This window comes from Chrysochloris asiatica, unplaced genomic scaffold (genome assembly GCF_000296735.1).
Source record: "Chrysochloris asiatica unplaced genomic scaffold, ChrAsi1.0 scaffold00052, whole genome shotgun sequence".
NCBI classification, from domain to species: domain Eukaryota; kingdom Metazoa; phylum Chordata; class Mammalia; order Afrosoricida; family Chrysochloridae; genus Chrysochloris; species Chrysochloris asiatica.
Window position 1 is genome coordinate 5,469,596 of NW_006408570.1, and position 27,933 is coordinate 5,497,528.

At 40.9% G+C, this 27,933-nt stretch overlaps 1 protein-coding gene across 1 annotated transcript in view; it reads left to right on the plus strand.

Annotated features, from left to right (window-relative positions):
- The window catches only part of AAK1 (AP2 associated kinase 1), a 229,753-nt gene that overhangs the window by 168,353 nt on the left and 33,467 nt on the right, over positions 1–27,933 (plus strand). Inside the window, exons 5-12 of the mRNA XM_006862930.1 lie at positions 1,834–1,955; positions 3,837–3,918; positions 4,384–4,516; positions 9,335–9,438; positions 11,283–11,362; positions 16,550–16,704; positions 17,864–18,183; positions 21,226–21,471. Coding sequence (XP_006862992.1) covers positions 1,834–1,955; positions 3,837–3,918; positions 4,384–4,516; positions 9,335–9,438; positions 11,283–11,362; positions 16,550–16,704; positions 17,864–18,183; positions 21,226–21,471 — 1,242 coding nt within the window. The remainder of the gene's footprint in view (positions 1–1,833; positions 1,956–3,836; positions 3,919–4,383; positions 4,517–9,334; positions 9,439–11,282; positions 11,363–16,549; positions 16,705–17,863; positions 18,184–21,225; positions 21,472–27,933) is intronic.

Genomic DNA, 27,933 nt, shown 5'->3' on the forward strand with positions numbered 1-27,933 from the left:
CCATCCCCTGAGCCTCCTTGGTCTAGTATTCTGTGTTGTTGCTGACGGAGCTCTTCACTGCACTTCCACCCAATCCGCCATCTTGTTTGTTCTCCCCTAATCTGTGATTTTTATAAAATATGGATGATGGAAATATATTCCTGCTTCAGCCTTCTCTCTGGGGAATAAATTTCTCATCAGAATTCTTGATCACAGGAGCACATTCATTCAAATTGATGATCATAGCTCATGCTGCCTATGTGGCTAAAAATTTCTAGATCATAATTTTAGATTAAGATGATTCCAGGTTAGTAATGCTCCTAGATGTGCAAGTTTATTCTCTCTGTAGGAACAATATACTTTAAACTCAGCTCTCAAAGACTTCCCACAGATGAAGTTCTGAGCAACATGAGTTAGCAGCAATAACAAAACCCTCGCAAGAACCACCCCACCATGACTGAGATGACATAGGAACAAGAAGAGCTTCAGAATCAAATATGCAAAAACTCTAGATATTGCAATTAGCAGATACAGACTACAAAATAGACATTCATAATTTTTAGGAGAATTAAAGAAAAGTGTAGAAACAAGCACATTATAGGAACAAGAGATTCATAATCGACTAGATATTTTAATTTAGGAAGAGCCAGTAGTACACCTGGAGTCCTGGTATAGCAAGCACTATAGAAAAACACTGGACTGCTAACCACAAGGTCAGTCATTCAAACCCACCAGCTTCTCCTTGGAAACCCTGTACAGGGTCGCTATGAGTTGGAAATAACTTGATGGCACTTAACAACAACTAGTAGTGAACCTTGATTGTTTGGTGACTCATATTTTCCTCTGACTGACACATAAGCTCGCTGTTAGATACTATGAAGGCTTAGGATATGATGGTGCTTGTCCTTCAGGAACTGTAGTCTGCTATTGTCTGTCTTTTTCAAAGGCAGTCAGTTTTTGGAAGGCTGAAGATGAAAGACAATGGAGACTATAGACTTACTGGCTTAACAGAATTTATGGACTGCCATTGTACTGTCCAAGCTTAGCCTTCAGCATGCTAGTCAGCTTAGTTTAACTATTCCAAGCATTAACCAGTGTATCTTGAATACAGCAGTGCGTGCTAGTTTGGAGTTGTTAAGGTATTTAATTGGCAAGGTCCTTTGATACCAGGAATGTTTCACAATTCTGGTCTTTGAAAGCTTAGTGTGATCCAGAACTCTGCAGAAGTGGTAGTTCCTTACTCTTAACAGGAAAATTGTCACTTATGTCAGGTCTTTTCTTATTTTGAGAAGTAACTAAAAGGTAACAAATGTTAATTCTGAAAAGCCTAGCCTAGTGTCGTAAAGAAAATGATGTGTATGTACTTGCAAAGTCCAAGTGATGTAATTGGTATCATATAAGAACAAAGTCCTGAAGGAACTGAGGGAAGGAGTGACGTTTGTCTGAGCAGGAGCCTGGGGAAGGCTTCAAAGAGGAGGGTAAGCAGTGTTTTGAAAGATGAATGGATTGTGGTAGTGAGTAAGGAGGTGGGATCATGAAGAGTATTCTAGACATAAAGAATAGCAAGAACCGAAGTACAGAGAACTTTGTACAGAGGTGAGAAATGTGGCTGGAACTCGAGAAAAATGTTCTCTGTTGTTCGTGTCTTTGTGGAGCTTCCTCTTATTGCCCCCTGCTCTCATTTGACCCTGTTGCTGTGCACATCCTTTCTTTGGTTCCACATCAGATGACCCCAGTTGGATACTTAAAGGGGAGTAAGTTTCCTGTGTATATTAGTGGGGCTGTCAGAAAGGAAATATTCACATACATTCCTAAATGACAACTTGAAATGGATGATTGGGGACTGTTTTTCAGGTTGAAAATATCCTCTTGCATGACCGAGGCCACTACGTCCTGTGTGACTTTGGAAGTGCCACCAACAAATTCCAGAATCCACAGACTGAGGGAGTCAATGCAGTAGAAGATGAGATTAAGAAGTAAGCGTCCCTCTACCTTGGAGTTTTGTCGTTTTCACAGCAGCATCTTTACTTTCATTTTATGGATGGTGTTTATAAATACAGTCAAACAACCACAACAATATCAGTTGGTCAGATGTACTTTTTAGTGAACTCTGTAACTCGCTTTGTATGGTAGTGTAGTGGTTGTGAGTCGGGGTGCGATTCTCAAGGTTAGTAGTTTGAAATCACCAGACGGGCTGTGAATGAAAGTTCACTTTACAGTTTTAGGAGTCCTGGCATGGCGCTATGGGCTAATGTGCCAAGCTGCCAAGTCATTTGAACTGCAGGGTTGGCGGTTCAAGCTCACCAGCTGCTCCTTAGAAACCCTATACAGGGTCGCTATGGGTCAGAACTGACTCGACGGCACTTAACATAAGGAACTCACCTGTTAGAACTCCTGCTGAAGTCTAATGGAATGAACGCTGGATAAGATCATTAAGAGGAATCCTGGTGTGGTACTGTGGGATAATGCACTGGACTGCAAGGTCGGTTTGAACCTCATGGTCAGTGGTTCAACCTCACCAGCCGCTCCTCGGAAACCCTACACAGGGTCGCTGTGAGTTGGAACCGACTTGACAGAACTCAATAACAACAAAAGTTTATTGATAAGAACTAGACTGCTAACTACAGTTTGAACGCACCAACAGCTCTTTGGAAGAAAGATGGGGCTTTCTGCTCCTGTAAAGATTTTCAACCTCAGAACCCTAAACATGGTCACCATGAGTCGAATCGACCATGAATTTTGATTCCTTTTTTTTTTTCTGTACAATTACTGATGAGCATTGGTGTTTACAGAGCTCAGCTGCTAACTGTAACTGTATGGTTGGAGGTTCAAACCCACCATGGGAGAAAGACATGGCAGTGTGCTTCCATAAAAATACACAGCCTTTGGAAGGTCTATGGGGAATTTCTAGTCTGACCTGTAGGGTCGCTAGGAGTTGGAATTGACTCTACAGCAGTGGTTTTTTTGGTGTTTTGTTTCATTTTAAGTCTCTCAAAATGTTGAACTGCTGATTTCCATAAGAAAGGGCTTCTACAGAAATGTGACTTCAGTACAGATTTTTCCATAGGTAGCAACACTTAACTATTACTACTAAAAAATCAACAATCTAGCATTTATATCCTGGCCCCGCCTCTGCCTTCATGCATTACCCTGGGCACCCAGTCCTGAGGCAAGACTTCTACTTCAAGGCTCTTGGTGCACTTAACCACAGTTCCACTTGGGTTCTAAAGATACAAACAGCCCAAGTTACATGCTCAGTAGCACCCAGATATTCAATTTGAGAACGTGCTACTCTTTTCTTGAGCCAGAGATTAGAGGAAAATTGGTTCCCTGTGTAGCCCTATATCAGGAGCAAATATCAAAGACTCTCAATCCCCCTCCAGCCAGGACCCTCTCTCTGCTCTGCTGCTCTCCAGGGCTTCCCCATCAGTATTACATGCCTCTTTATCAGGCCACATTGAAAGACATTGCCACTTCTAGGAACAAGTGAACAAAACATAGTGTCAGACACCTGATAACTTTACAGGAAGAAAGTTTACAGTATGAACATTTTGTCATTTAAGGACCCAAGAAAAGTCATTTTGAGAGTTAATGTATAATGAGTGCATTCGTGTCTGGGTCCCATGCGTTCATAAGATGATAAGGACTGCTGCTAGACAGACAAAGGTATGACAGGGCCCAAATTTGGCAAACCAAAGACATAAATGAGAAGGGCAGCATTTCATTTTATTTGGACTAAGGTTTTGCACTCCCTTCTGCAGATTGCTCTTAGGGAACTGGGCTCTTATTAAAGTTGTTTGTTGTTTTTTAATTATAGTATTGACATTTTTTAACAAAAATTAATCTCTTGATTTTAGATACACCACGCTGTCTTACCGAGCACCAGAAATGGTTAACCTGTACAGTGGCAAAATCATCACTACAAAGGCAGACATCTGGGTAGGTGTCCACAGCTCATGTATCAGCTGACTTGAGTGTAAACTTGCAAATTGAATGCAGACAGTACCTTATCGTTGTCTACTTATCTCTCAAGGTTCTTCTTGAAACGGGGGCACCAGCCACTGCTTTCTGAAGCATGTCAAAGATTACTTCAGAACCCTGTGAAAATTACTTAGGTGACCTTCCATTACTTAGGTGGTTTTCACATCATAATACAAGGTCCTAAGAGAAAAATAGCTCAAGTACTTGTTCTTTATTGGCGCACACTTTGGTAGTGATGGTAGAAATAATGCAACTCAGGAACTAAACAGTGGTGTTGGGTTCTCAGTTAAAGTTTTCAGTAAGTTTATAGGGTATGGTTTTTATATCTGTAATTATGGGCAGTACCATGTCCCTTATTTAGACCCACTTACACTTAGGGTAGATAAATCACCAGTAAGCAATCTACTTTCTTTCTTTCTTTAGGCCCTTGGATGTTTGTTGTATAAATTATGCTACTTTACTTTGCCATTTGGGGAGAGTCAGGTGGCAATTTGTGACGGAAACTTCACAATTCCTGATAACTCTCGATATTCCCAAGACATGCACTGCCTAATTAGTAAGTATTTCAACTTTCTAGTTTCTTTTAAATTCTTTCATCTCTGGGGATATATTAGAGAATTGCAGATGGAGCAAAGGGATTCAGTTCCAGGAATAATGGGTTAAATGCCAAGATAGTTGTAAGTCATTGGAAACTCAAAGATAATGTAATCTCAAAGTTGAAAATGGCTGTAACAGGAGCTAATCAAAGTGGTGGATCCTTTCACTAGAAATCCAAAGTCTGTTTCACCCCTGAGCAGAAATTCTAACTGTGCTTTGAGCCACACACTATGGCTGTGTTCTCTAGTCTGTGTGGAAGCTCTGGAACCAAAAGAAGTCCAGCTGACTCATATCAAATGATAAGAAAGTCATCTTTGCAAGTCTGGAAGCATTTCAAATTCAAATGATCCCGTTCGTTGGTTGGCTGGAGTGTGAATACATAATTAAGCTACGTAATTCTATGAAACCAGATTTCTCTCTCACTTAGGTTAACCACAGGCTTTTTATTACAAGCATTGTTGTTGTTGTTATGTGCCGTGGAGTCGGTTCTGACTCATAACGACCCTGCATAGGCTTTCCGAGGCTGTAAATATTTACAGGAGTAGAAATCCTCATCTTTCTCCCGCTATAACAGGCATACATTGTTTTATTTTAAACAGTCTTTTACGATCCCCCATGCTAAAGAGGAAGACCCCCAATGAGATGGATTAGCCAAGTAGCAGCAATGATAGACTCAGGATCCAGCAGTGTTCTCGTTCTGCTGTGCATAAGGACGCTATGAGTCGGTGCTGACTCGATGGCACCTAACAACTACAACAAAATGCTTTTGTATCATTATAGCAAGCATATGTACTAATGTTTGTTACCTAGATTGTAGAATAATTTAGTACAGGCAAACCCCTATACTAAAATCCAAAAGAAACAAGAGATGTTTATCTATTCACTTCAGTCAAGACATATGACATTTGAGTTTCAATCATTATGGCTTATAAATCCTAAACAATCCAGTTTGGGTGTAGGTGGGTATGCACTGGAGATAGAGACAGCAAATGTCAAGTAGACCTTTTTACATTTTTTTACTATCTTAATTCGTAAGACTCTATAAATATAAATGTGGGTATTTTTGTTTGTTCGTTTTGGCTAAGTAACAAATTGGCTCGTAAACAATAGCACCTCTGAGTACTGTGTTCCTTTAAAAAAATCATCTATAAGAGATTGAACAGTCAACATATATTCTAAACAAAAAAAGCAAAGACAAGAAGGCAAAGTAATCTCTAAACAAGTATGCTGGAAACAAAACAGCCAGAATGAAAATAAGAATCAAGTTGATACCCTGTGTAAAATATAACCAGTGGCACTGAACAACCTGTGTAGAAATTACTAAATGGGAGCCGAATTTGCTACGTAAACTTTCACCAAAAACACAATGAAAATTTGTTTTAATTAGATATAGTTTTATCCATTATAAACATGGAGAATTGCACCTGAGGAATTATGGACTCTTACTTGAGGTCCTAACTTTTTAGTGACTATGCACGCAATTTCCATTATCCTACTTTTATCCAAATCTGCTGTTTATTAACAAAACAAAGAGGAAGGTATTAAAAGGAATACATTTGGCATATAATGATTATTAGGTTGTTTTCTGAGTTAAAGCATGATATTTATACTAGAATCATAGCTGTGTAAATAAGATTGGAAGAAAAGATGAGCAATTGGCCAAGTTTGATGTTAGAATGATAGAATTCTTTGTAACTATTTCTTTTCTTTGTGATGTTTGTGCAGTAAATTTATATTGAGAAAAATAATGAATGTCTTTGCAGTCCTGATGTGGCGTTGTAGGATAAGCACTGGACTGCTAATTGCAATGTCAGCAGTTCAAACCTATTAGCTGCTCCTTGGAAGACCATATAGTCTCAACAGCACTTCACAACAATGCCAATGAATGTCTATAACACTAACATCTTTCCCAAGCTCAGCCGAACTACTTGAAGGTTCTGGTTTAAATTCCCATGTCTAAATTAATAATATTATATTTTATTGTGTTTTAGGTGAAAGTTTACATAGGTTTCCATTTAACAATTTCTATAGAGTTTGTTCTATGACATTTACTGTATTTTTCATAATATGTCAACAGTCTTGTTATTTCCATTGTTTTTATTCTTTTTCCATGAATCTAGCTTCCCTGCCCATCCTTAACTTCTCGTCTTTGTTTTAGGGTATATGTTGACTTTACGTTCTCATATAGTTGACTGTTTAAGGGTGGACAGTATTCACAGATGGTATTGTTTCTTTTACAATCCAATCTATTACTTAATACCACCAATAGTAATTTTAGTTTCAAGTTGAAAGGGTATTTTAGGAAAATCATCCTGTGGGTTCCTCTAGTCTCGGTCAGTCTAGTAAGTCTGGACTTTTTAAGGAATATGAGTTTTGTTCTACATTTTTCTCTCTTTCTGTCCAGGACCTTCTATTGTTTCTCTAGCACAGTATGTTTGGTAGTGATAGCTGGCACCATTGAGTTCTTCTGGTTTCGGATTAGATAAGGCTGTGACTGTGGTTCATGTAGACTTTGACTCCTGTCGTCTGGTTTCCTTTTGAGTCTTTGGTTTCCTTTGTTCTCTTTTGTTCCAGATGAATAAAGACCAGTAGTTGTATCTTAGATGGCCACTCACAAACTTTAAGACCCTGATGCTACTCACCAAACGAGAATATAGAACATTATATTTATGAACTTTATATTAAGTTATATCAAATGACCAAGTTATTTCACGAGACTATGGTCCCAATCCTCAAATCGGGTGAACCTATCCTGTGGGATATTTGGTTATGTCTGGGTAGCATCTGTAATTGTACCTACCATATGGTTTATTATATATGTGAATATTTTTAGACATGTATGAACAAATGTCTACAGATATACCAGTATGCACACTCATATACGTACATGTGCCTTAGTAGACACTTTTGCACGCTCATGTCTAAAAATTAAATTACCACTGCTCCTTCTCCCATTATTCCTGGTACTCTTATCTTTTCAGTTTTTCTCATTGGTATCACCATTCAAGCCTGGATGCCTAAAACTTAAGGTTTCTTTTGGATTCAGCTTGAGTCCCAGGGTAGTACAAACAGAAAGCATAGTAACTAAAAGGCTGAGGGGCTGAAGCCCTCCCAGAGGTGCCTCAGTAGAAAGACTTGGCGATCCACTTCTGAAAAGTCAATATTTGCAAACCTCCTGGAGCACATTTCTGCTCTGACACATGGGATTGCTATGAGTCAGAGTTGACTCAGTGGCAACTAGTTTGATCTCAAAAGCAAAAGCGAAGGAAAAGCCAGTCATTTCCTGTTGTTAGGTGCTGTTGAGTTGATTTCAACTCATAGCCACCTGATCTACAACAGAACAAAGCCCTGCCTGGTCCTGAGCCTTCCTCACAGTCCTTGCTATGTTTGAACCCATTGTTGCCACTGTGTCATTCTGTCTTTTTGAGGGGCTTCCTCTTTTTCACTGACCCTTCTTCAGAAACTGGTCCCTGCTGATAACACGTCCAAAGTACACGAGTCATTTCCTAAGCTGCAGTAATTCATTCTTTTGAATTTCTTCTCTTTCTGTTACATTCTCTCCAGTCGCTTCCATGTTGCCATACTATATAGAGACCCTGTCAGCTCAGATCTGTACTGATGCATTGGACACCAGCCTGTCTCCTTCCTGCCTTTTCAATCCATCTAACACATCCTCACCACTCAATGGATTTCACAAAATCACATCACTCCTGCCCCTGTTCAGTAAACTTTATAGCATTCTCTTTCCATCTTCAGAGTCCTTCTTTGCCAAGATAGTTTTCTCATCTTTTCCCCTTGCCTTCAAGGACAAACGCAAGTCCATCTTTTTGCCAAGGCCTTCACAAGGCTGTCGTGCGTCTGTCTTTTCTGAACTTAGTGCCTAAGCCTTTCATTTTGTTATGCTATAAAATTGCCTTGCATTGTTGTTTGTAGGTATGTGTGTGTGTGTGTGTGTGTGTTCTCAAAGGTTTTTTATCTTGAGGGTCTTCTTCCAGCTTCAGAGAGGGCAAGAGACAGGTGATCCATGGATTAGGGTCAAAGTAAATCTGCATATGCCACTTTGTGGTAAGTGAAATAAGCTAATATTTTCAACAGAAGGATTATTAAGTAAATTCATGAAATTTGGGTTTTAGTTGCAGTTATCAAGAATAATCATTTGTTTAACAAGTTTGTATGAACTATAAAAGTCAGACCAAATCGTGTCCGAAGTATTGGAATACAAATGTGGCAGCTTGGCTTAGTGGTAGGATCGTCACTTTCTAGGCAGGAGATCCAGGTTCAGTTTCTGACCAATGCACCACTCATCTGTCAGTGTAGGCTTGCATGTTACTGTGGTGCTGAACAAGTGTAAGAGAGCATCTAGACTAAGACAGACTAGGAAGAAAGACCTGGCAATCGCTTTTTTAAAAAGCTAGCCAGTGAAAACTCTGTGAATCAAAACAGTCCTATTGTATTGTGAATGGGGCCATCATGAACAGGAGGCTGACTCTCCAGCAGCTAACAGCAACAACAGCCTCGCTGGAGTCCCTCTTGTGCAGGACAGTGTGAACTTCAATATTTTGATATTTTCTTGTGAATAGTAGGAATCTTAAGAAAGTGAGAGCTTCTTTTTCTGAGGAGAATAGAAAAGGGCTAATTGTGCTTGTCTGACTTTCGTGGGATATAAAAAATTTTAAACTGCACAACTTGGTAGCAAAGGGGGGGGCAGATTATGCTTCCTAGCTAATGTCATACCTGCTGAGATATTATTAAGTAAGTTGGCATATATTTGTCTTAGGGTATATGTTGGAACCCGACCCTGATAAAAGGCCAGATATTTACCAAGTCTCCTACTTCTCATTTAAACTACTCAAGAAAGAATGCCCAATCCCGAATGTACAGGTAGGTATGTGAAGAATGATGGTTTTTAAGGAAAGTAACTGTTATTAAATTACCACTTATAATCAATCCTTGGAGTGTTAAACAGCCTTGTAAATAAATATAGATGCCCATTGCTTTGCCTATAAGAGGACATTCAAAGCTAACTATGAAGCTGTTGCTATCAAGGGAATCCAGTTTTCCCATAGACTTTACTTGTAAAACTGAGACACTTACACTGGGATTGAGTTGAACACTTTGGGTAAATATTGACTAACTTCATGTCCTCTTGGCTTTCAGAGTTCTCAGAAAGCCTGTTAGGTTTACCTCCAAGATGTTAAGGCTGCTTTTCTGAGGCATGGTTGGGACTTGCCTTCCTCCTATTGCCACATATACCCTTGTCCCTTCTCTCCTTCATTGTAGCAGAGCCGTCTTGGTTTTGCTTCTGCTGTTGTCTATCTATAACTCACCTTGCAATTCTACCCTCTGCACACACACACCAAGTATAGAATATTTTCTATACTTAGTAATCATGAACTGGACATTCAGAGTTTTCAGAGTACAGTGCTTATGAACATACTTTTTACTAATTGTAACATTGTTTCAAACCATATTTGAATATTTGACTAATGGATACCGTGATATAGGTTCTAATTTGAAATTTTCTTGCTAATTCATAAAATAATGAATTGTCGATGGCACTGTTTGGGTTTGAGAGTGCTGACAACACTCTCTCACTGCCACGTTTGCAATCAAATGTGAGGGTCACACTGTTGACGATTACTAATGACTAGTAAGGGTGAGTCAGAGAACATGCCTTGACCAGTCAGGCTCCCTAACATTAGCTACACATGACTAAGCAGCACATGCTGGACTCTGATGAGTTCTTCCACAAGGGAAAAAGATGAGCTTGCTTTTTCCTCCCAGTCTTACAAGTGAGATATGCTATTCTCTTCGTTTGAAGGATAAATGCCGGAAAAGTAAGGAGGCAGCTTAAATTTTCTACCAGAAATTCCTCCCACATGGAACCGTGAAGGAAATGGGATGTCCCTCCTGAAAGTCATGTTGTAACTTGTATTTTGTTTCTTAGATTTCATACATTAAAACGAGGGTTCATATGTCATAAGCTCATGTGTTTGCTTTTGTTGTCCCACTTTCCCATTCATAAGATAAAATAACATTAAATCTAATTGGAAACATTTTGATTAATACCTACTTACCAAAAAAAAAAAAAAAGTAGACTTCACACATCTCATGTTTTTTGAAATCCATCACTAGTGGAGGACAATTGTTTTGTGGTTATGGACAGCTGCAGCTCCCTCTAGAGGCGGTGTTAGGTGGTGCAGAATCCAGGCTAGAGGAGCCCCACTTGACTTGTGAACTGAATGATGATTCAGGCCTTGGGAAGTGATGTCGTCTCAGTACCCAGACACATTGGTGGCCTTAGTTTTTTCATTCCAATGAGTAGAATGAATGCCCCCTGGTTTGGCACACTAGCCAGCTGGGAGTGAAGCTTAAATAATGCAGGCTGCAGACATCTTTTTTCCATTCCTTTTATAACAGCACTTCTAAGCTGTGCTGTAGGCAGAGAAGAGGACCGAGATCAAGCACTAGTGACCTGAGGCTGGTACAGAGGAGGAGGATGGTGGGGAGGGGTGTGCTGTATCGAGACTGCTCTCTCCTCTGGGTGGTGTTAGACAGGATAGACGTTTGATTAGCTTCCCTTCTGTCTACCAGAGATCAAGGCCTGGAAGCCACTCTGTAACGCTCGCAGATGTATTTCTCTCAGTCATCAGGCTGGATTATCTTTTACAAAAAAGGCTGTGATATTTTTTGCTGTTTTTCTGTTTCTTTTTCTGATTCTATAGAACTCTCCCATTCCTGCAAAGCTTCCTGAACCAGTGAAAGCCAGTGAGGCAGCTGCAAAAAAGACCCAGCCAAAGGCCAGGTAAGAACTGCCTTCCTGTGCTCTCTCCTGCTGCGATTGCTGTAGTAGCAGGGTGGCTGTCTTGTTTCCGGATTTTTTAATAGCCATGATCCAAAGGTTGCACAGGACAGGTACACAAGGTGTGTTCCCCTCAACAGAAATGGTTCTGTGAGAAGACAGAGAAACATAATGAAATACTCTAATCTGCATTTGAAAGAGAACCAGGAACTCTGCAGCTGATTCTCTGGTTTGGGACTAGACGGTGGGGCCTTCAGTGATAACACTGCTAGTACAAGTGTCCTAAACCTGTGTTGTGTCCTGAGTTTCGTCTTTTCACCACTCCGCTCCTCCTCCCCCTTTCCCTTCTTCGTTTTCTTAATTCCCGCCTCATTGGGAAATGCAGGTCAGAGCACTGAATCCATGAAGATCAAAAGACTCTTTCTGTGTTACTTGGAGTCTTTTGAGAAGCCAAGAGAGGGTTAAATAAGGTGGAATTTTATTAAGGGAATATGTCCACATAAGAGAAAATAGAGAGACAGCCAGGAATTGCTGGAAAGAGCCCCCTGAAGTCCATACAATGTGATTCAGAAAGAGCAACAGCAAGGAGGCGGTTGAATGGGAGTGCCCTGGCCTGGCCTGCCAGCTGACCAGAGGAGGAGCCCCTGCCTCCCAGGAAGGAGCCTGCCTTCACCTCCCTGCAGCATTCAGCCATTCCTGGGAGCAGCTTGAGGGCAGTCTGACCTTAGGCCAACCCCAATAACATACCCCTAGAGTTGAAGGTCTGCAGGCATATGCTCATGACCACCTCACCTTCCAAGTGCCGAAGTCTGGGGTGACCCAGGGGATGCTTATCCCTTCTGTTTTTTCTGCCACCCTCCCATGGCAGGGAAATGACGACAATCCTGATGAGAATGTGTGAAGTTTAATAGAACTGTGAAATAACTTCTGCATCTAAAAAAAATGTTGAACATTTTATGCAGAGAGCTCTTCCAGATGTGGCTGTAACGTGGGGCGGCCTTGGTTTTTCACACACTTAGCAAAGCACATATTCATGTTCTTCATCACCTTTCAATGTCATAAGGTGACTCTGCCATGCTCACATCTTTCAGACTTGCTATTTGGGGCTGATATTATTAGAATGGAGTCCTGGTGTGGCGCTGTGGGCTAAGTGGCATCCTATTAGTAGGATACAAGTGAAAACTCCCTGGGCCCAGAGTACACATACCTTGGAGGCATGTCATAGGAAGGACTGGGGTCAGCTGCTTGGCTTCCTGTTTTGCATTTCATGGTGACTGCCTGACTTATTTTTGGGAATAGTCATGAAGCTTGTTTGTTTTAGTCTTAACCAAATAAATGAAATTTGTTTGTTTGGTCCCTAAAGTGCAGTTTCTCAAAGCACAGCCAACTCTGGTCATTATTAGCTGTTCACCAGCTGCTTGAACTGCTGGAAAATGAATGGAAATTAACACGTAAGCTTCAGCATTATTACAAGGAGCAAACAGACCACACAGCAGTCCTCTCTGTATGGTTTCATTAGGCCATGTGTTGTTGTTGAGTGCAGTTGAATTGGTTCTGACTCATAGTAACTGTGTGCACAACAGAATGAAACACTGCCTGGTCCTGCACCAGCCTCACAATTGTTGTTATATTTGAGCCCTTTGTCACAGCCACTGTGTCAGTCCATCTCATTGAGGGTCTTCCTAGTTTTTGTTGACCCTCTACTTTACCAAGCATGATGTCCTTCTTCAGGGGTTGGTCCCTCCTGGTAACATGTCCAAAGTACACGAGACAAACTTTCATCATCCTCCCTTCCAAGGAGCATTCCGACTAAACTTCTTCTAAGACAGATTTGTTCATTTTTCTGGTAGTCAATATTTTTCACCAACACCATCATTTAAATACAGCAGTTCTCCTCTGGTTTTCCTTAGTCATTATCCAGCTTTTTCAGGCATAGTGTTCTTGTTAAGTGTCATCAAGTTGGTTCTGACACATAGTGACTCTATATAGGGTTTCTGAGGAGCGGCTGGTGAGCTCGAACCACCAACCTTGCATATTAGGTGATTGAAAATACCATAGCTTGGTCAGGTGCACCTTAATTCTCAAAGTGAAGTCCTTGCTTTTTAACATTGTAAAGAGGTCTTTTGCAGCAGAATTGTCCAATACAATACATTGTTACATTTCTTTATTGCTTCTTTCATGGGCATTGATTGTGGATCTGAGTAAGATGCAATCCTTGACAACTTCGCTGTTTCTCCACTTATCACGAGGTTGCTTACTGGCCCAGTTGCGAAGATTTTTCTTTATGTTAAGGTAGACTCCACACTGAAGTCTGTAGTCTCTGGTCTTCATGAGTAAGTGCTTCATGTCCCTTTCACTTTCAGCAAGCAGTGTTGTGCTCTCTGCATATTACAGGTTGTTAATGTGTCTTCCTCCAATCCTGATGCCATGTTCTTCACATAGTCCAACTCCTCAGATTATTTGCTCAGCATACAGAATGAATAAGTATGGTGGAAGACTACAATCCTGGCACATATCTTTCCTGATTTTAAATCACAAAGCATCCCTTTATTCTGTTTGATTTACTGCCTCTTGATCTACGTCCAAGTTCCACATGAGCACAAATAAGTGTTCTAGAATTTCCATTTTTCACAGTATTATCCATAGTTTGTTGTGATCCACACAGTTGAATGTCTGCATAGTTAATAAAACACAGGTAAACATTTTTTTATATATTCTCCGCTTCTATGAATCTAAGAAATTGGAAATTGCCAAAAATGAAACGGAATGGATGAAGATTGATATCCTAGTCATGAGTGAGTTGAAATCGTCTGGTATTGACCATTTTTAATTGGATAATCATATTGTCCACTATTGTAGGAATGACAAATTGAAGTGGAACAGTGTCACATTCATCGTCAAAAAGAGCCTTTTAAGATCTATCCTCAAGTAATACACCACAGTTTATCTCTGTCAGTGAAAGAATAATATCCATACACCTACAAAGAAGACTGTGGGAGACAAATGAGACTTTCTACTCCCACAAAGATTTAGAAACCCTATACAGGGTCAGTGAGTTGGAACCAACTTGATAGCATTTAACACCACAGCAAGTAAGACCAGTTACAATGACTATTAATTCATATTCGCCCACCAGTCGGTAATGCCAAAGATGAAGAAATTGAAGATTTTTACCAACTTCTGCAGTCTGAAATTGATCAAACATGCAGTCAATGTACATTGATATTTACTGGTGGTTGAAATGTAGAAGTTGGAAACAGAGGAAGGCTCAGCTCATTCGTTGGACCTCACCATATGGAATACACAGGAATCAAATCCACTGCATCTGTGGAATTAAATAATGGAGAAACTCAACATCACTAATCAGAACAAGATGAGCCAACTGTGGAAGTTGCTCATATGCAAGTTCAAGTTGAAGCTGAAGAAAATTAAAACGGGTGATTGAGAGCCAAAGTATGACCTTGAATATATCCCACCTGAATTAGAGACCATTTCAAGAATAGATTTGACACAATGAACACTAATGACCAAAGAGTAGATGAGTTGTGGGATGACATCAGAAACATACTTGAAGAAAACAAAAAGTCATTAAAAAAGACAGGAAACAGAAAAACCAAGAGCCCCTTACCTCACAGTAAACAATGTCTGCTCCATAATCCAGGGCCAGCAGCCGCATTGGAAGCGTCCCTACCCGAACCATGGGGGCCAAGATGAGTTTGTTGTGGTAGCACAGTGAGAGATTGTTCACAATCGTTCCTTCTCTGCTCTGGCCTGAGGAAGGGGAAACAAGAGTCAGAAATCTACCTGGAGACCATCTCGTCTATCAACCTACACAGGCTTTCCTTCTTCCTGTCAACATCCAGATTACTTTAAGTGCCTACTCTGTGCCAGGTTCTATTCCAGCCTCTTGAGATACATTAAAGAACAAAACAAAAAATAAAATAAAAAAGGCAGGAAAGATAGAAAAGACCAATAATGGATGCCAAAAAAGTCTGCATCTTGCTCTTGAACATAGAGTAATTGAAATGAATGGAAATCCAAAATGACAGTGGCTTATATAACGTAGATTTTATTTTTCTTTTTTGCCAATAAAGTCTGATGGTAAGTAGTCCAGGCATTTCTGCTACATAAATTCCTCAAGGAACCAGGCTTCTTCAAGTTAACCACTCTGCCATGCTTATGTGTTGCTCTGACCTCATGGACCAATATGGCAGCATCCATCTTCCCTGCAGCAGAATCAAGAATAGTCAGAGAAGACAGGCAAAGGGCATACAGCAGTCATTTCTTAAGATTTCTAAAAGCTGTCCATAACAATCTGTTTATATTCTGCCTGCCCAATACTTAAACACATGGCCTGGTTGCAAGAGAAATTGGGCAATGCAATTTCTACTCTGGTGAGCCTATAGCCACTTTAAAATGTTATAACCAAGGAAGACATTGTTGTTGTTAAGTGTTGCCCAGTAGGTTCTGACTCATAGTGACCCTCTATATGGTTTCCAAGAGAAGTGGCTGGTGGGTTTGAATCTCCAACCTGGCGGCTCAAATTGACCTTGCAGACTAGCGCATTATCCTGCAGCGCCATACCAGGACTCCAAGGAAGAAAAAGAGTGCATATGTTGGAGGAAATGGATTTCTGTCACACTCTCAAATCCTTTGTCTTTAATTATTTGTTATCCTTTCTCATTATCCTGTTAGATTCACTCTTGCTATCTTTGTAAGAGAGACCATTTGTCAACTAGTTCTAACCAAGTTTGAATTCCTTCTACATAAGAAACCATCTGTCTCAAATTCATCTTTGTATCACCACTCAAAGTGTATTCTAGGAAATCGTAAGAGGTAATGTGGTAAAAGGGACCCCAAGTCAATAAGTTTGAGAGGCACTGTATTCTGTGCTCTCTTTGAAGTTTTCCATGAATATTGTCACATAAAAGGTTATAAGGTGTTCTGAATGGAAGAAATCTCAACTATATTTTCATCTCTGTGTTAAAAACTTACCTGTCCACACAATTTATTTTTCATTTAGTAACACAGACACTTCCTATATGACACCCTTTGGGAAATGTTGATCAAACAGATCTAGAATGTTTGATTGGCTGTTTAGGAGAAAGTACCAGGGACACTGCCTTCCTCTTCTCCATTTTCCCGTGCTTTAATGGAAATCTTTGTGTTTTTTTTCTTTTACTTTTCTAGATTAACAGATCCCATTCCCACCACAGAAACTTCAATTGCACCCCGCCAGAGGCCTAAAGCCGGGCAGACTCAGCCGAACCCAGGGATCCTTCCCATCCAGCCAGCCCTGACACCTCGAAAGAGGGCCACGGTTCAGCCCCCACCTCAGGTTGCAGGTCAGTAATGAGATTGGTTTGAAACATGGTATACCTGGAATGATTTCAGGATGATCATAAATTTTTAGAATGCCTGGTTTTACTTTGGGAAAACCTGGTACATAATGAATAATGGTTTTCCTTAAGAAGGTGGTGAACTGCCATTGAACATGTATGGTAAAACTAGAAAAAGAGATGCATTTCATTGAATTCACGGATGAGTCTCCAAGGCCACTGGAGTCTGTTGCCTCTTTTTTTTTCTTGGCTTGGCCCTGATTTTATGATTTGGTCTATTCATCCCATACCTACCTCTTTATTTCTTATACGTCGTCTTCTTTACATTACCTTTAAAGAAATAAGACTTGCCTCTTTAATGCTTGGTCTCTTGAACTATCTATCTCACTTCCACATTTTGGCATACTTTTCCTATTGCACTGACTGAGTGTGGCTTCATAGCGAAGACTGAGCCAAATTATCAATTAACTGAGCATAACCATCTTTCTCCAAGTAGGAAGCTGAATTTGGTGACCACTTACTTATAGCCAAGCAGCTAGACTAGGGTTGTGTAGCCACATATAAAGCATTAAAGAATGCCTCTGTCATACATCATTCCAACAAGTGTAAAGATTTTGCTTAGACTACAGTAGCCTCAGAAGCTCTGGTAGTGTAGTGGTTACGAATCAGGCTGCGAACTGCAAGGTCAGCAGTTCGAAAGTACCAGCCGTTCCGTGGGAGAAAGACGAGGCTTTCTGCTCCCGTAAAGATTTACAGCCTCGGAAACCCTGTACAGGGTCGCTATGAGTCGGAAATGACTCCACGGGACATAACCACCACCACCACAGTAGCCTCAAAGTCTATTTGAAGACACCATACTCAGGGTGCTAACTAAGGGAGTCATTGACTAACTGGGATGATGAATAAGGGAAGACTTCTGAAGAGGCAAGTATCGAATCTTATTATTGAACTTTTGTTTTGAAAGCTAGGAAGCACCTAATTTAGCAGGAAGAAGGAAAGACATTCCAGGTCACGAAGAGCATGTACAGAATCACTGAGGAGCACATGGATCTTGGTACCATCTTCCCACTAACTATCGCCTCCTCTTTATTGCTTCAACAAGAAAGAAAGGTGCTTTTGTCTGGAAGAGTTTTAATCCCTTACATGGAGTTTAATCTCATTGCAGGACCCAGCAATCAGCCTGGCCTTTTAGCCAGTGTTCCTCAACCAAAAACCCAGCCCCAACCCAACCAACCTCTACAACAATCTCAGCCCAAGCAGCCACAGGCTCCACCCACTCCTCAGCAGACACCTTCGACTCAGACTCAGAGTCTGCCCACTCAAGCCCAGGCCACACCCCAGCACCAGCAGCAACTCTTCCTCAAGCAGCAGCCACAGCAGCTCCAGCCACAGCAGCAGCCAGCACAGCAGCCAGCGGGTGCATTTTACCACCAGCAGCAGCAGCAGCAACCTCCGCCGCCACCACAGCAGGCCCAGACTCAACAGGTAAGGTAGTCAGAGCCTGACCCTTGCTTTGCATATCAGAGTCTTCATTATAAAAAGACCCAGTAGGTACTGGTATCTTTCTTAGGGAGTGGGTTTGTTTGAAGCAGGTTCTAATAAGATCCGCATACTGTATTTATTTATGCTTTCTACTTGCCTTAAGGAGCTCTGGTAGCATAGTGGTTACGAATCAGGCTGCGAACCGCAAGGTTAGCAGTTTGAAACTACCAGCTGTTCCACAGGAGAAAGATGAGGCTTTCTGCTCCAGTAAAGATTTACAGCCTCAGAAACCCTGTGCAGGGTCAGTATGAGTCGGAACCGACTCCACGGCACACAGCCACCACCACCACTTGCCTTATTACATCAACTCATTTATGCGCTTTTATTGTAGAGTCCATTTTGACAGCTAGTTCTAACCAAATATGCCTTCTCGCTACAATATTAAGCTATCTGTCTCACCATATCTTTTTTTTAATATCATTTCATTTTTTACTATAGCATATAATAATTTTATAATGATTGATATATCTTTTAAGTCCCCTTTTATCCACAGTGTTCCCTCTCCCTCTCCATTCCTTTCTTGTCATTTATTCATTTTCTTTTTTTAAGAAACTGGGTCATTTATTTTGTAGAATTGCCCACATTCTGGATTAGACTAATGGCATCCCTCTGGTATTGTTTAATACATTCCTTTAACCCATGTCAACTAGGGGTCTAATTTCTTGAGACTTGATCAATATTATTTTAAGTTTGATAGTGTTTGTACTTCCTGTGGTATTATGTCAAGAGGCATGTAATGTCTAGTTGTCGTTTCTAGTAATATGAAGATCAGTCCATGGCTTTAAGTGTTGTCTGTTGATGCATCGCTTCAGAGCTGATATTATATATCCCCGTCAGTTTAGCAGTCATTGCTGATCATTTCCTGAATCCACTAATTCATTCAAGACAATAAAATAATATTGTAACATTCCTTCTTCATTTAGCACTGGAATTTTTTAAAGAACTTTATCAAGTATTTGGTTACCTTTTGAGGTATTGTTTGTACCAAAAAGGCAGGATAAATATTTGTTTCTCTTTGTTTACCAGTTTTCAGAATGAGTTTGATTCTAATATTATCCAAAGAGGAGCAATTGAGTTGCTTTGTGTGTGTGTGTGTGTGTGTGTGTGTGTTTCAACTCATGGATTTTAGCATATTTGATGGGTTTCAATATGTCATAACATTTAGAAAATTTATTTATTTTGATGCTCAGATTGTCCCTACTGTTCCAGGCTCATTTTACATTAGACGTGAAATCAGTCATTTCTTAAATATCTTCATTTCTTTATGAAAGTAGTATTTAGACACCACAGTCTTGGTTCTAGGGATAATCTACCAGTGGACTGGTTTCTAGGCCTTCTCAGTAGGCAGCTGCAAGAAAATAGGTTTTGTTTTGTTAAGAAAATAATACGCCATATATTCAGATTGATATTCCCAATTCAGATTTGGTATTATAGGGTTTTGTTTAACTTATTGAATTTTGGTATTAAAGGTTTTTGTTTAACTTACTGAATTTTATATTTGTATTTTTCCCATCTGGAAATCATGATTCCTAATAACATTAGAATATTACTTAACTTGATTTATAGTTTCAAATTAATGTCAGGATGATTACTGAAAACAGTTTAAAGTGTTCTTGTCTTATTTGTTTGTTTGTTTGTTTTTCCTATGACATTAGAACATGATTTCCTAGGGAATTTAGCTGCCAATGTGATGCACAGCTAAATTGACTTGTTTTATTTTCTGTTCAATTTTTAGGTACTGCTTTTTAAATTTTGATGTAATTTTGTTTTTGAATCTGTAAAACATTTACATAACTCCAGAGTTAAATATGTAAAATTTTGTCCCCTTCATCCCATATATAAAGATATATCCTATTCCTGTTTATAGTGTTCCATCTAAAGCCCATGTCATAGTTTATTCAGCCAGTTCCCCTCTTGATGGACATTTGGTTTGTTTCCAGCATTTTGATGTTATAAATAGGCAGCTGTTTTTGGCATCTACTTCTTTGCTAACCCTTTAACCTTGCCCCAGTTGAACAATATACTTTTTGTTAACTGTCTAACTGAATAACAGTATTTAGGCTATTCAACGACAAAGTCCTGATTTTTTTCACCACTAGGCCCTTTTTGAACATCGTTTGTGTGCCTAGCCCATAATCCCTAGCAAGGGGAATTCAGGACATACAAGAAGTGGGCCTTATCCTTAGGAAGTTTATAGGTGAATATGACTTGAAACAGTTACCAATATAAGCAAAAATATCAATAAATTTTTTTATACCATAGAGTATACCATACTGAATATTTTGGATGCTTAAATATGGGAGAGGTTAATATAGGTCAAACTTTGTTGTTGTTAAGTGCCATCGAGTCGGTTCTGACTCATAGCGACCCTGCATAGGGTTTCCAAGGAGCAGCTTAGGGCTTTGAACTGCTGACCTTATGGTTCACAGTCCAGCGCTGCTCCTACAGTGCCTCCCCAGGAGTTCGATAGGTCAAGCTAGTGGGAAATAATTCTCAGAATGGTTTGAGATGCATCTTAATAGCCAGATAACATTTAGGTTATTCTTTTCTGTTATCATCAATTCATTTGTTTCATATTAGAGAAGTATTTTAATCTTAGGTACTTTCAGATTCCTCTAAAAGGCTTACTTCTGAAAAGAGAATACCACACTGTGTGTTGCGAGATCATTCTATTCCACTCCAGCCTGTGGAACACACGATCTTTAGTCAGGTAGGTTAGCTCTCCCAGGCTAGGTGTAGAAGCTCAGTTGGAAATGCAGCAAGCAGCCCAGTACAGTGGCTAGGGCCTAGCAGTGTAAGGTAAGGTACTGCCATTTTTATTGAAATGCCTTTGAGGTCTCCATCATGAGTTTTCAGGCCGAGGTTCTTAGCTTCCAGGACTAGTCTTAGTTTTTACCAAGACATCATCTTTTGTGAGATGTGGTTCTAGGACGGAGATGGGCTTCTATTTACGTCTTTATTTCTTGCCACTTTTCTCCTGCTCAGTTTCAGGCAGTACATCCAGCCACCCAGCAACCAGCGATTACTCAGTTCCCAGTAGTGGCTCAAGGAGGCTCTCAACAGCAGCTGATACAGAACTTCTACCAGCAGCAGCAGCAACAACAGCAGCAGTTGGCCCCAGCCCTGCATGCACAACAGCTGATGACTCAGCAGGCTGGCCTGCAGCAGAAGACGACTGTGACAGCAGGACAACAGCCCCAGGCACAGCCAGCCCCTGCCCAGGAGCCTGTGGTAAGAAATCAACCAGGGCTCAAAACACAAAAACAGAAGAGGAGCATGCAGTGAAGGCTACAGAAAGGTAGAAACAAGGCAGGAGCAGCAAGTGAAAGGGTTTCTGGGTGAGGGCCAGGTTGCTTCCCCACCTTAGTAGTTGTTAAAATTTTTGATCCTTTCTTAATACATGCAAGGATGAGGTGTTCTATAAAATGGAGAGGCTTTAAAAAACCATTCCAAGCTTCTGATGATGAACATTGTTATTTATCAATCTGAAATACTGGCAAAACCACTGGTTCATTGTGTCAGTGTTGAGCACTAATCCTTTTCCCTTCATCAAGAGGCAGTTTGATCCATTGTGGTCTTTCCAGACTCTGGAGGTTCATGTGGAACCCCCCAACCTCTACCCTGAATCCTCGCAGTATTGTTTATTCTTGGATACAATTACTAGCCACATCAGCTAAGCCTGCCATACAGCACACTTCTGAAGCCTGCTTGCCCAGGACAGTATCATGGCCCAGTCTCCCTGGACTCTAGAGCATCTGAAGATCCAATTATTTGAGCTGTCTTATCCATTTAGAGGGAAGCGTGGTGGCCTCCTATGATAGGCGCTGGACTATGAACCACAAGATCTGTGGTTTGTGCCTGCTGGCTGCAAAGATTTAACGCCTGGGAAACCCTAAACAAGGGTCGCTATGAGCTGGAACCGACTTGACAGCACTTAACAAAAACAACAGTCCATTTAGAAGTTGGCATGTCCACTTCAAAATATAGCCTCAACATCTTTCTGGTTGACCTCTAGTCAGCATCCTCAGGTACATGTCATTGTTAAGTGCCATTGAGTCGGTTCTGACTCATAACAATACTGTAGAGGGTTTCCAGGGAGAATCTGGTGGGTTTGAACAATCCATCTTGTCGTCATCAGTCCATTGCTTTTTAAGTGAGTTTTATTTTATGCAAGATTTTTCTGCTCATCTATCTAAACTTACAGTTGCTGGTGTTTATGTGCCGCAAAGTCAGTTTTGATTCATAGTGACCCTGTATAGGGTTTCCAAGGCTGTAAATCATTACAGGAACAGAAAGCCTCACCTTTCTCCCATGGAGCAGCTAGTAGATTTGAACTGCTGACCTTGTGGTTAGCAGTCCAACTAGTAACCCACTATGCTTCCTGGGTTCCTTTCTAATCTTACAGTGAAAGAAAAATACATTTTACATTATCTACACAGCTTGAAGACTAACCTCATATGCATGTGAAAGCTGAACAGTGAATAAGGAAGACCATAGAAGAATTGATGCTTTTGAGTTATGGTGTTAGAGGAGATATTAAAAGTGCCATGGGCTGCCAAAAGAACCAACAGATATGTGTTGGAGGAAGCACAGCCAGAGAGTGCTCCTTGGAAGCCAGGATGGCCAAACGTCGTCGCTCATATTTCAGACATATTATCAGGAGGGAACAGTCGCTGGAGAAGGATATCATGTTTGGTAGGGTGGAGGGTCAGAGAAAAAGAGGAGGACCCCCCAGAGAGATGGATTGGCCAAGTGGCAGCATCAGTGAGGTTGGCCCAGGCAGGCAGTGTTTTGTTCTGCTGTGCTTCAGGTCGCTATGAGTCGGTACCGACTTGATGGCACCTAACAACAACAAGAAGACAGTAGAATATCAATGTTAAACTCTCTTATTCCCAGGGAAGTCCAACTCCTAGATGAGCAAAGGAAACGTAAGAAACCATCTTTCTGAGGACTGATTTCTAATAGGGTGTTGTTGCCCATCTTAAACCAGAAAGCCTACATTTCTTCAAATGGAAGCAGTGTCATAAATAGAGTGTCTTCTCTAAGTCTCAGCTATATGTGGGTTTGGTGTCTTTACACCTTCCTTTCTGAAACAACTCAGCTTTCCTGCACTAGTATGGTAGATTACTACTCTTGCATTTTCAACAAGAGGAATGAACCAAAGATTCCTGATTTATATTCTAGGACAATAATAATAAATGCTCATGAAGTATGCAGAAATGACCAACTACCAACCGGCTACCCTTCTTGTGAGTGTCCCCTCTGCTTTCCCTAGACAAAATGTGCATCTGGTGGGAATCATGAATCTTCTCTCAATAGAAAAATACTTTGAGCACTTTTCTGTACGGTAGCTAATTGAGTGGGTGAAAGGGGAACGAACAGGAGTAAACTGTGCTTTGGCTAGGAGCTGAGTGCTTCCCAGCTTTGTTCCATCTCTTTCTCTGCTGACTCATGGCAGGGTTTACCTAGGTGAGCCAGTGAAAAGACTGCCCTGCAGCCATCGTAAAGCAACATCTCCCAAGGAATAATGGTCATCTGCCATCGATGTTTATTGCATTCTTGTTAAGAGCAGCCTCCAAAAGAAGGCAACCTAAATTGTTTAGGAACCCAACTGTGCAGCCATTAAAAATCGTAGTTATAAAGTCTGCACAATTAGTGTGAAAAATGCTTGTGAGGTATTACTAAGAGAGATAAAATTATGGGAAAAACATGTACTTGAAAACAGACAAACACATAACCCAAAGGATTTCATTTATTCAAAAAAATCTATAGCAAGACAGTCACCTGAGTTTACCTTTTGTCTTCCTTCTCCTGTGGCCTGCTCCTCTCTACTCCCTTTCCTTTAATAAAAAAAAAAAAAAATTCTGTGCTGTTCTGACTGCCAGGCAAGCAGGAACTTCCCTGGAGGTGTAAATGGGTGGGGGCAGTCTCATCTTTGGTGACCAGGGGAGTGTGGAGAACAAGGAAAAAAAATCACACCTTTGCCTGTCTCTGTGAGCCACCAGTATGTTTCTTCAATGCCAATATGTTTTCTTATTTCTGAAGTTGCTCACAGAAGTGTGAGTGATATATGCCAATGTGATTGACTGGCTCAGGTCACCAGTCTGTCTCCTTATTTTGGCTGAGTATCTTCAGCTTTCTCTCCTGGTAACTATTAAGTCCACTTCTCCATCCCTTCATCTGTTTCATCTGGTTTTCCGTCTCTTTGGCACAGAGGGTTGGTGCAGCCTTTCTGCCTAGTCCGCCATCTTGCCACCATCTGCCCTCCTTTCTAATGCTCCATTTGATTGCAGAGTGTTGTAGTGTGGGAAAGACTCCTGAGCTGCAGCCATGAGACATGGATTCTGTCCCCATTGAACTGTGTGACCTCAGGCAATCACCTAAACCTCTGTAGGCCTTGGTCTCCGCATCTCTAAAATGAGAGAGTTGGAATATTTGTTCTCTAGTCCTGCTATTACAGAGTATTGCACATGGATGGTTTTAATAAACACATTTATTCTCTCACAGTTTAGGAGACTAGAAGTCCAAATTCAGAGCGCCGGCTCTAGGGCACGGCTTTCTCTCTTTGTTGTCTCTGTGGAAAGGTCATTTTCTCCTTGCAGCATCTATAGGTCCAGCATTTCTTGAAGATTTTCTTGTGTCTTGTTATCAGGCTTCCCCTACATTTATGAGCTTCACATTGCAGGGACTCCAGGTTCAAAGGATGTACTCCATCCCCAGCTCTTATTTCTCAATGGTAGTAGATCCCTCTGAGCTCTGCTTGTTTGTTTAATCTCTTTTATATCTCAAAAGATACAACCTAATCCTGTACATTGTATCGGGCCTGATTACCATAATAGAAGTGGGGATTTGAAGTACATACAATTATTATAGTCAGTTCTGGGCTGATCGTATCATGGAGGTGATCACATTAGATCTCTTGATGAGGGATTACTATGTCTTAACTGCCAAACCACTGAGAAGCCAGGCCCAGTCAAGCTAACACAAAACCTTAGCAATCACACTAAAGACCTTTTTGTGCTGTTGCAGAATCTGTACGTAGGCCAAGAGACAGTTGTTCAAACAGAACAAGGTGATACTGTGTGGTTTAAAATCTGAAAGGGTTGTATCCTTTCATCATACTTCCTCATTCTGTATGCTCAGCAAAGAATCCAAGAAGCTAGACTATATGAAGGAAGGTTTATTAACAACCTGTGATATGCAGATGGCACAGCCTTGCTTGCTCCAAGTAAAGAGTATTGAAGCACTTACTGAATACAAAGAAAACAAAAATCCTCACAACTAGACCAGTAGACAAAATCATGATAAACAAAAGATTGGTTATTAAAGATTTCCTTTTACTTGGATCCACAATCCACACTCGTGGAAGCAGCAGTCAAGGTGGTGCATTGGACACATCTGCTGTGAAAGACCTCTTTAAAGTATTAAAGAGTAAGAAATGTCAGTTTGAGGACTAAGGTGTGCCTGACTAAGTCAGGCTAATTTCAGTCACCTCGTAAGCATGTGAAAGCCGGACAGTGACTAAGGAAGACCAAAAGAAGAATTGATGCCTTTGAATTATGGTGTTGGCAAAGAATATAGAAATTACGGTGGACTTCCAGAAGAACAAAACAGATTTGCATTGGGGAAGAAGTACAATCAGAATGCTCTTTAGAAGTGAGGAAGGTGAGACTTCATCTTACATACTTTGAATATATTATCAGGAAGGACCAATTCTTGTTGAAAGATACCATGTGTAGTAAAGTAGAGGGTCAGCACAAAAAGGGAGGCCTTTTAGGAGATAGATTGACAGTGACTGTTACAGTGGGCTGAAACATGACATTCTACTGTACATAATAGGGTGTCAGTGAGCCACAACTGGGAGTCCTAATGTGGCACTGTAGAATAATGCACTGGAACACAAGGTCAGTATGAACCAGAAGGTCAGCAGTTCAAATTCACCAGCTGCTCCTTGGAAACCTCTTCAGAGTCGCTATGAGTAGGAACCAACTCCACAGCACTTAACAACAACAGTGAGTCACAACTAACTTAATGACACCTAACAACAAGGTGCTTTTCATGTCTGACCTTCTGTGATTCTAAATGGAAATAAAACTGAATGCCTGGCAGGGTTGTTGTGAGGAGTAAATGAATGGGTTAGAACCACATTGTATTAGTAGATTGCTTTAATATGTTTGCGTTCCCTGGATGGTGCAAATGGTCAGTACAGTCAGCTGCTAACCGAAAAGTTGGAAGGTTGGGTCCATCTGGAAGCACTTCAGATGAAAGACCTAGTGATCTGCTTTTGGAAAACCAGCCATGGAAAAGCCCCTGTGTAGCATAGTTGTACTCTGACATTGACGGAACTGCCGAGAGTTGAAACTGATCAGACAGCAACTGGTTTTATAGTACAGTAAGGTGTCCTCATAGTTGAGCATCTGTTCTTCAGTGTCCTGTATAAGGGAGACTAGATAAGAGGAGAAGAAAATGTTTGTCAAAATAAAGAAACTAAATAGTTAAGTACAATTTCCAGAGAAAGTATCTTCAGTTCCAAGAAATAAACAAATCCAGTGTTCTTGTTTTAGCTATTTACTTAACAGACAACACATCACAAAATAGAGGATAATCACTCAATACCGAATCACGACCCTCACTAAGTTGACACAAAAATTTGGGGGGACAGAATTTGATCCATGACATCCCATCTTCTGCCCCTCAAATTCATGTCCTTGCCACATATAAAACACTTTCACCAAAATGTCCCAAAAGTCTTCAATTGACTCTAAGGCCAAACTATGTCCTGGGTCAAACTTTCTCTTCATCTGAGAACATGTGAAATCTAGAATCTAAGTCATCTGCTTCCAAAGTCCATTCCAGACCCCATTCTTCTCCCCTTGGGCATGACAGTCCTCCCACATATACATACACCACCACCACCACCACCCCACACACACGCACCTTAGCTTTTGGCAGTGATTCCAGCCCCAACCCTCTGGCCCTCTTGAATGGCATCCTTACGCTCCAGAATCAAATTGGTGAAGCTCTGACTCTTTGAAACCTAGGAGGCCACAGTTCCACCCTTTGAGACAGAGCACACTGTGGTTCTATTCATTGAGATACCCAGAGGTCATGGCCCCTTGGACTAAGCCAACCTTTGTCCTGCTATGGCAAGTATTAGAAAGTTCTTTAGTGCTTTGGAAGACCTCACTCCACTAGTAAGCCTCAACCCAAAGGCATTCAGTTACCTTGCTCCATGGGTTGGCAAGCCTAACTCCACCAACAAGTGGCTGGAGGTACCCCTACTCCATCAAGAAGCCTCCTGCCCTGTGGCCCTCAGCTCTCTTACTCTATGGGCCAGCTCCCCACCCATCTCTGCTTTTCTGGTTCTGCTGCCAATGCTGCTCCAGGTTACAGCTCGTTTCATTTTCTTTTGAGCCTTCAGCACAATTGCCTTTAATGTCTGTCATTCCACCAATTTTTAAGATAGTCTTACCCTGTTCTACTATTACAAGTTTTGTACCATTATTGTTGTTGTGAAGTGCCATTGAGTCGGTTCCGACCCACAGTGACCCTGTATAGGGTTTCCAAGGACCATCTGGTGAGCTTCAACTGCTGACCTTACAGTTCCAATGGCTTTGCAGTCTGGCACATTAACCCACAGTGCGACACTAATACTATTATTATTGTTGTTGTTATGTGCCATGGAGTCGGTTC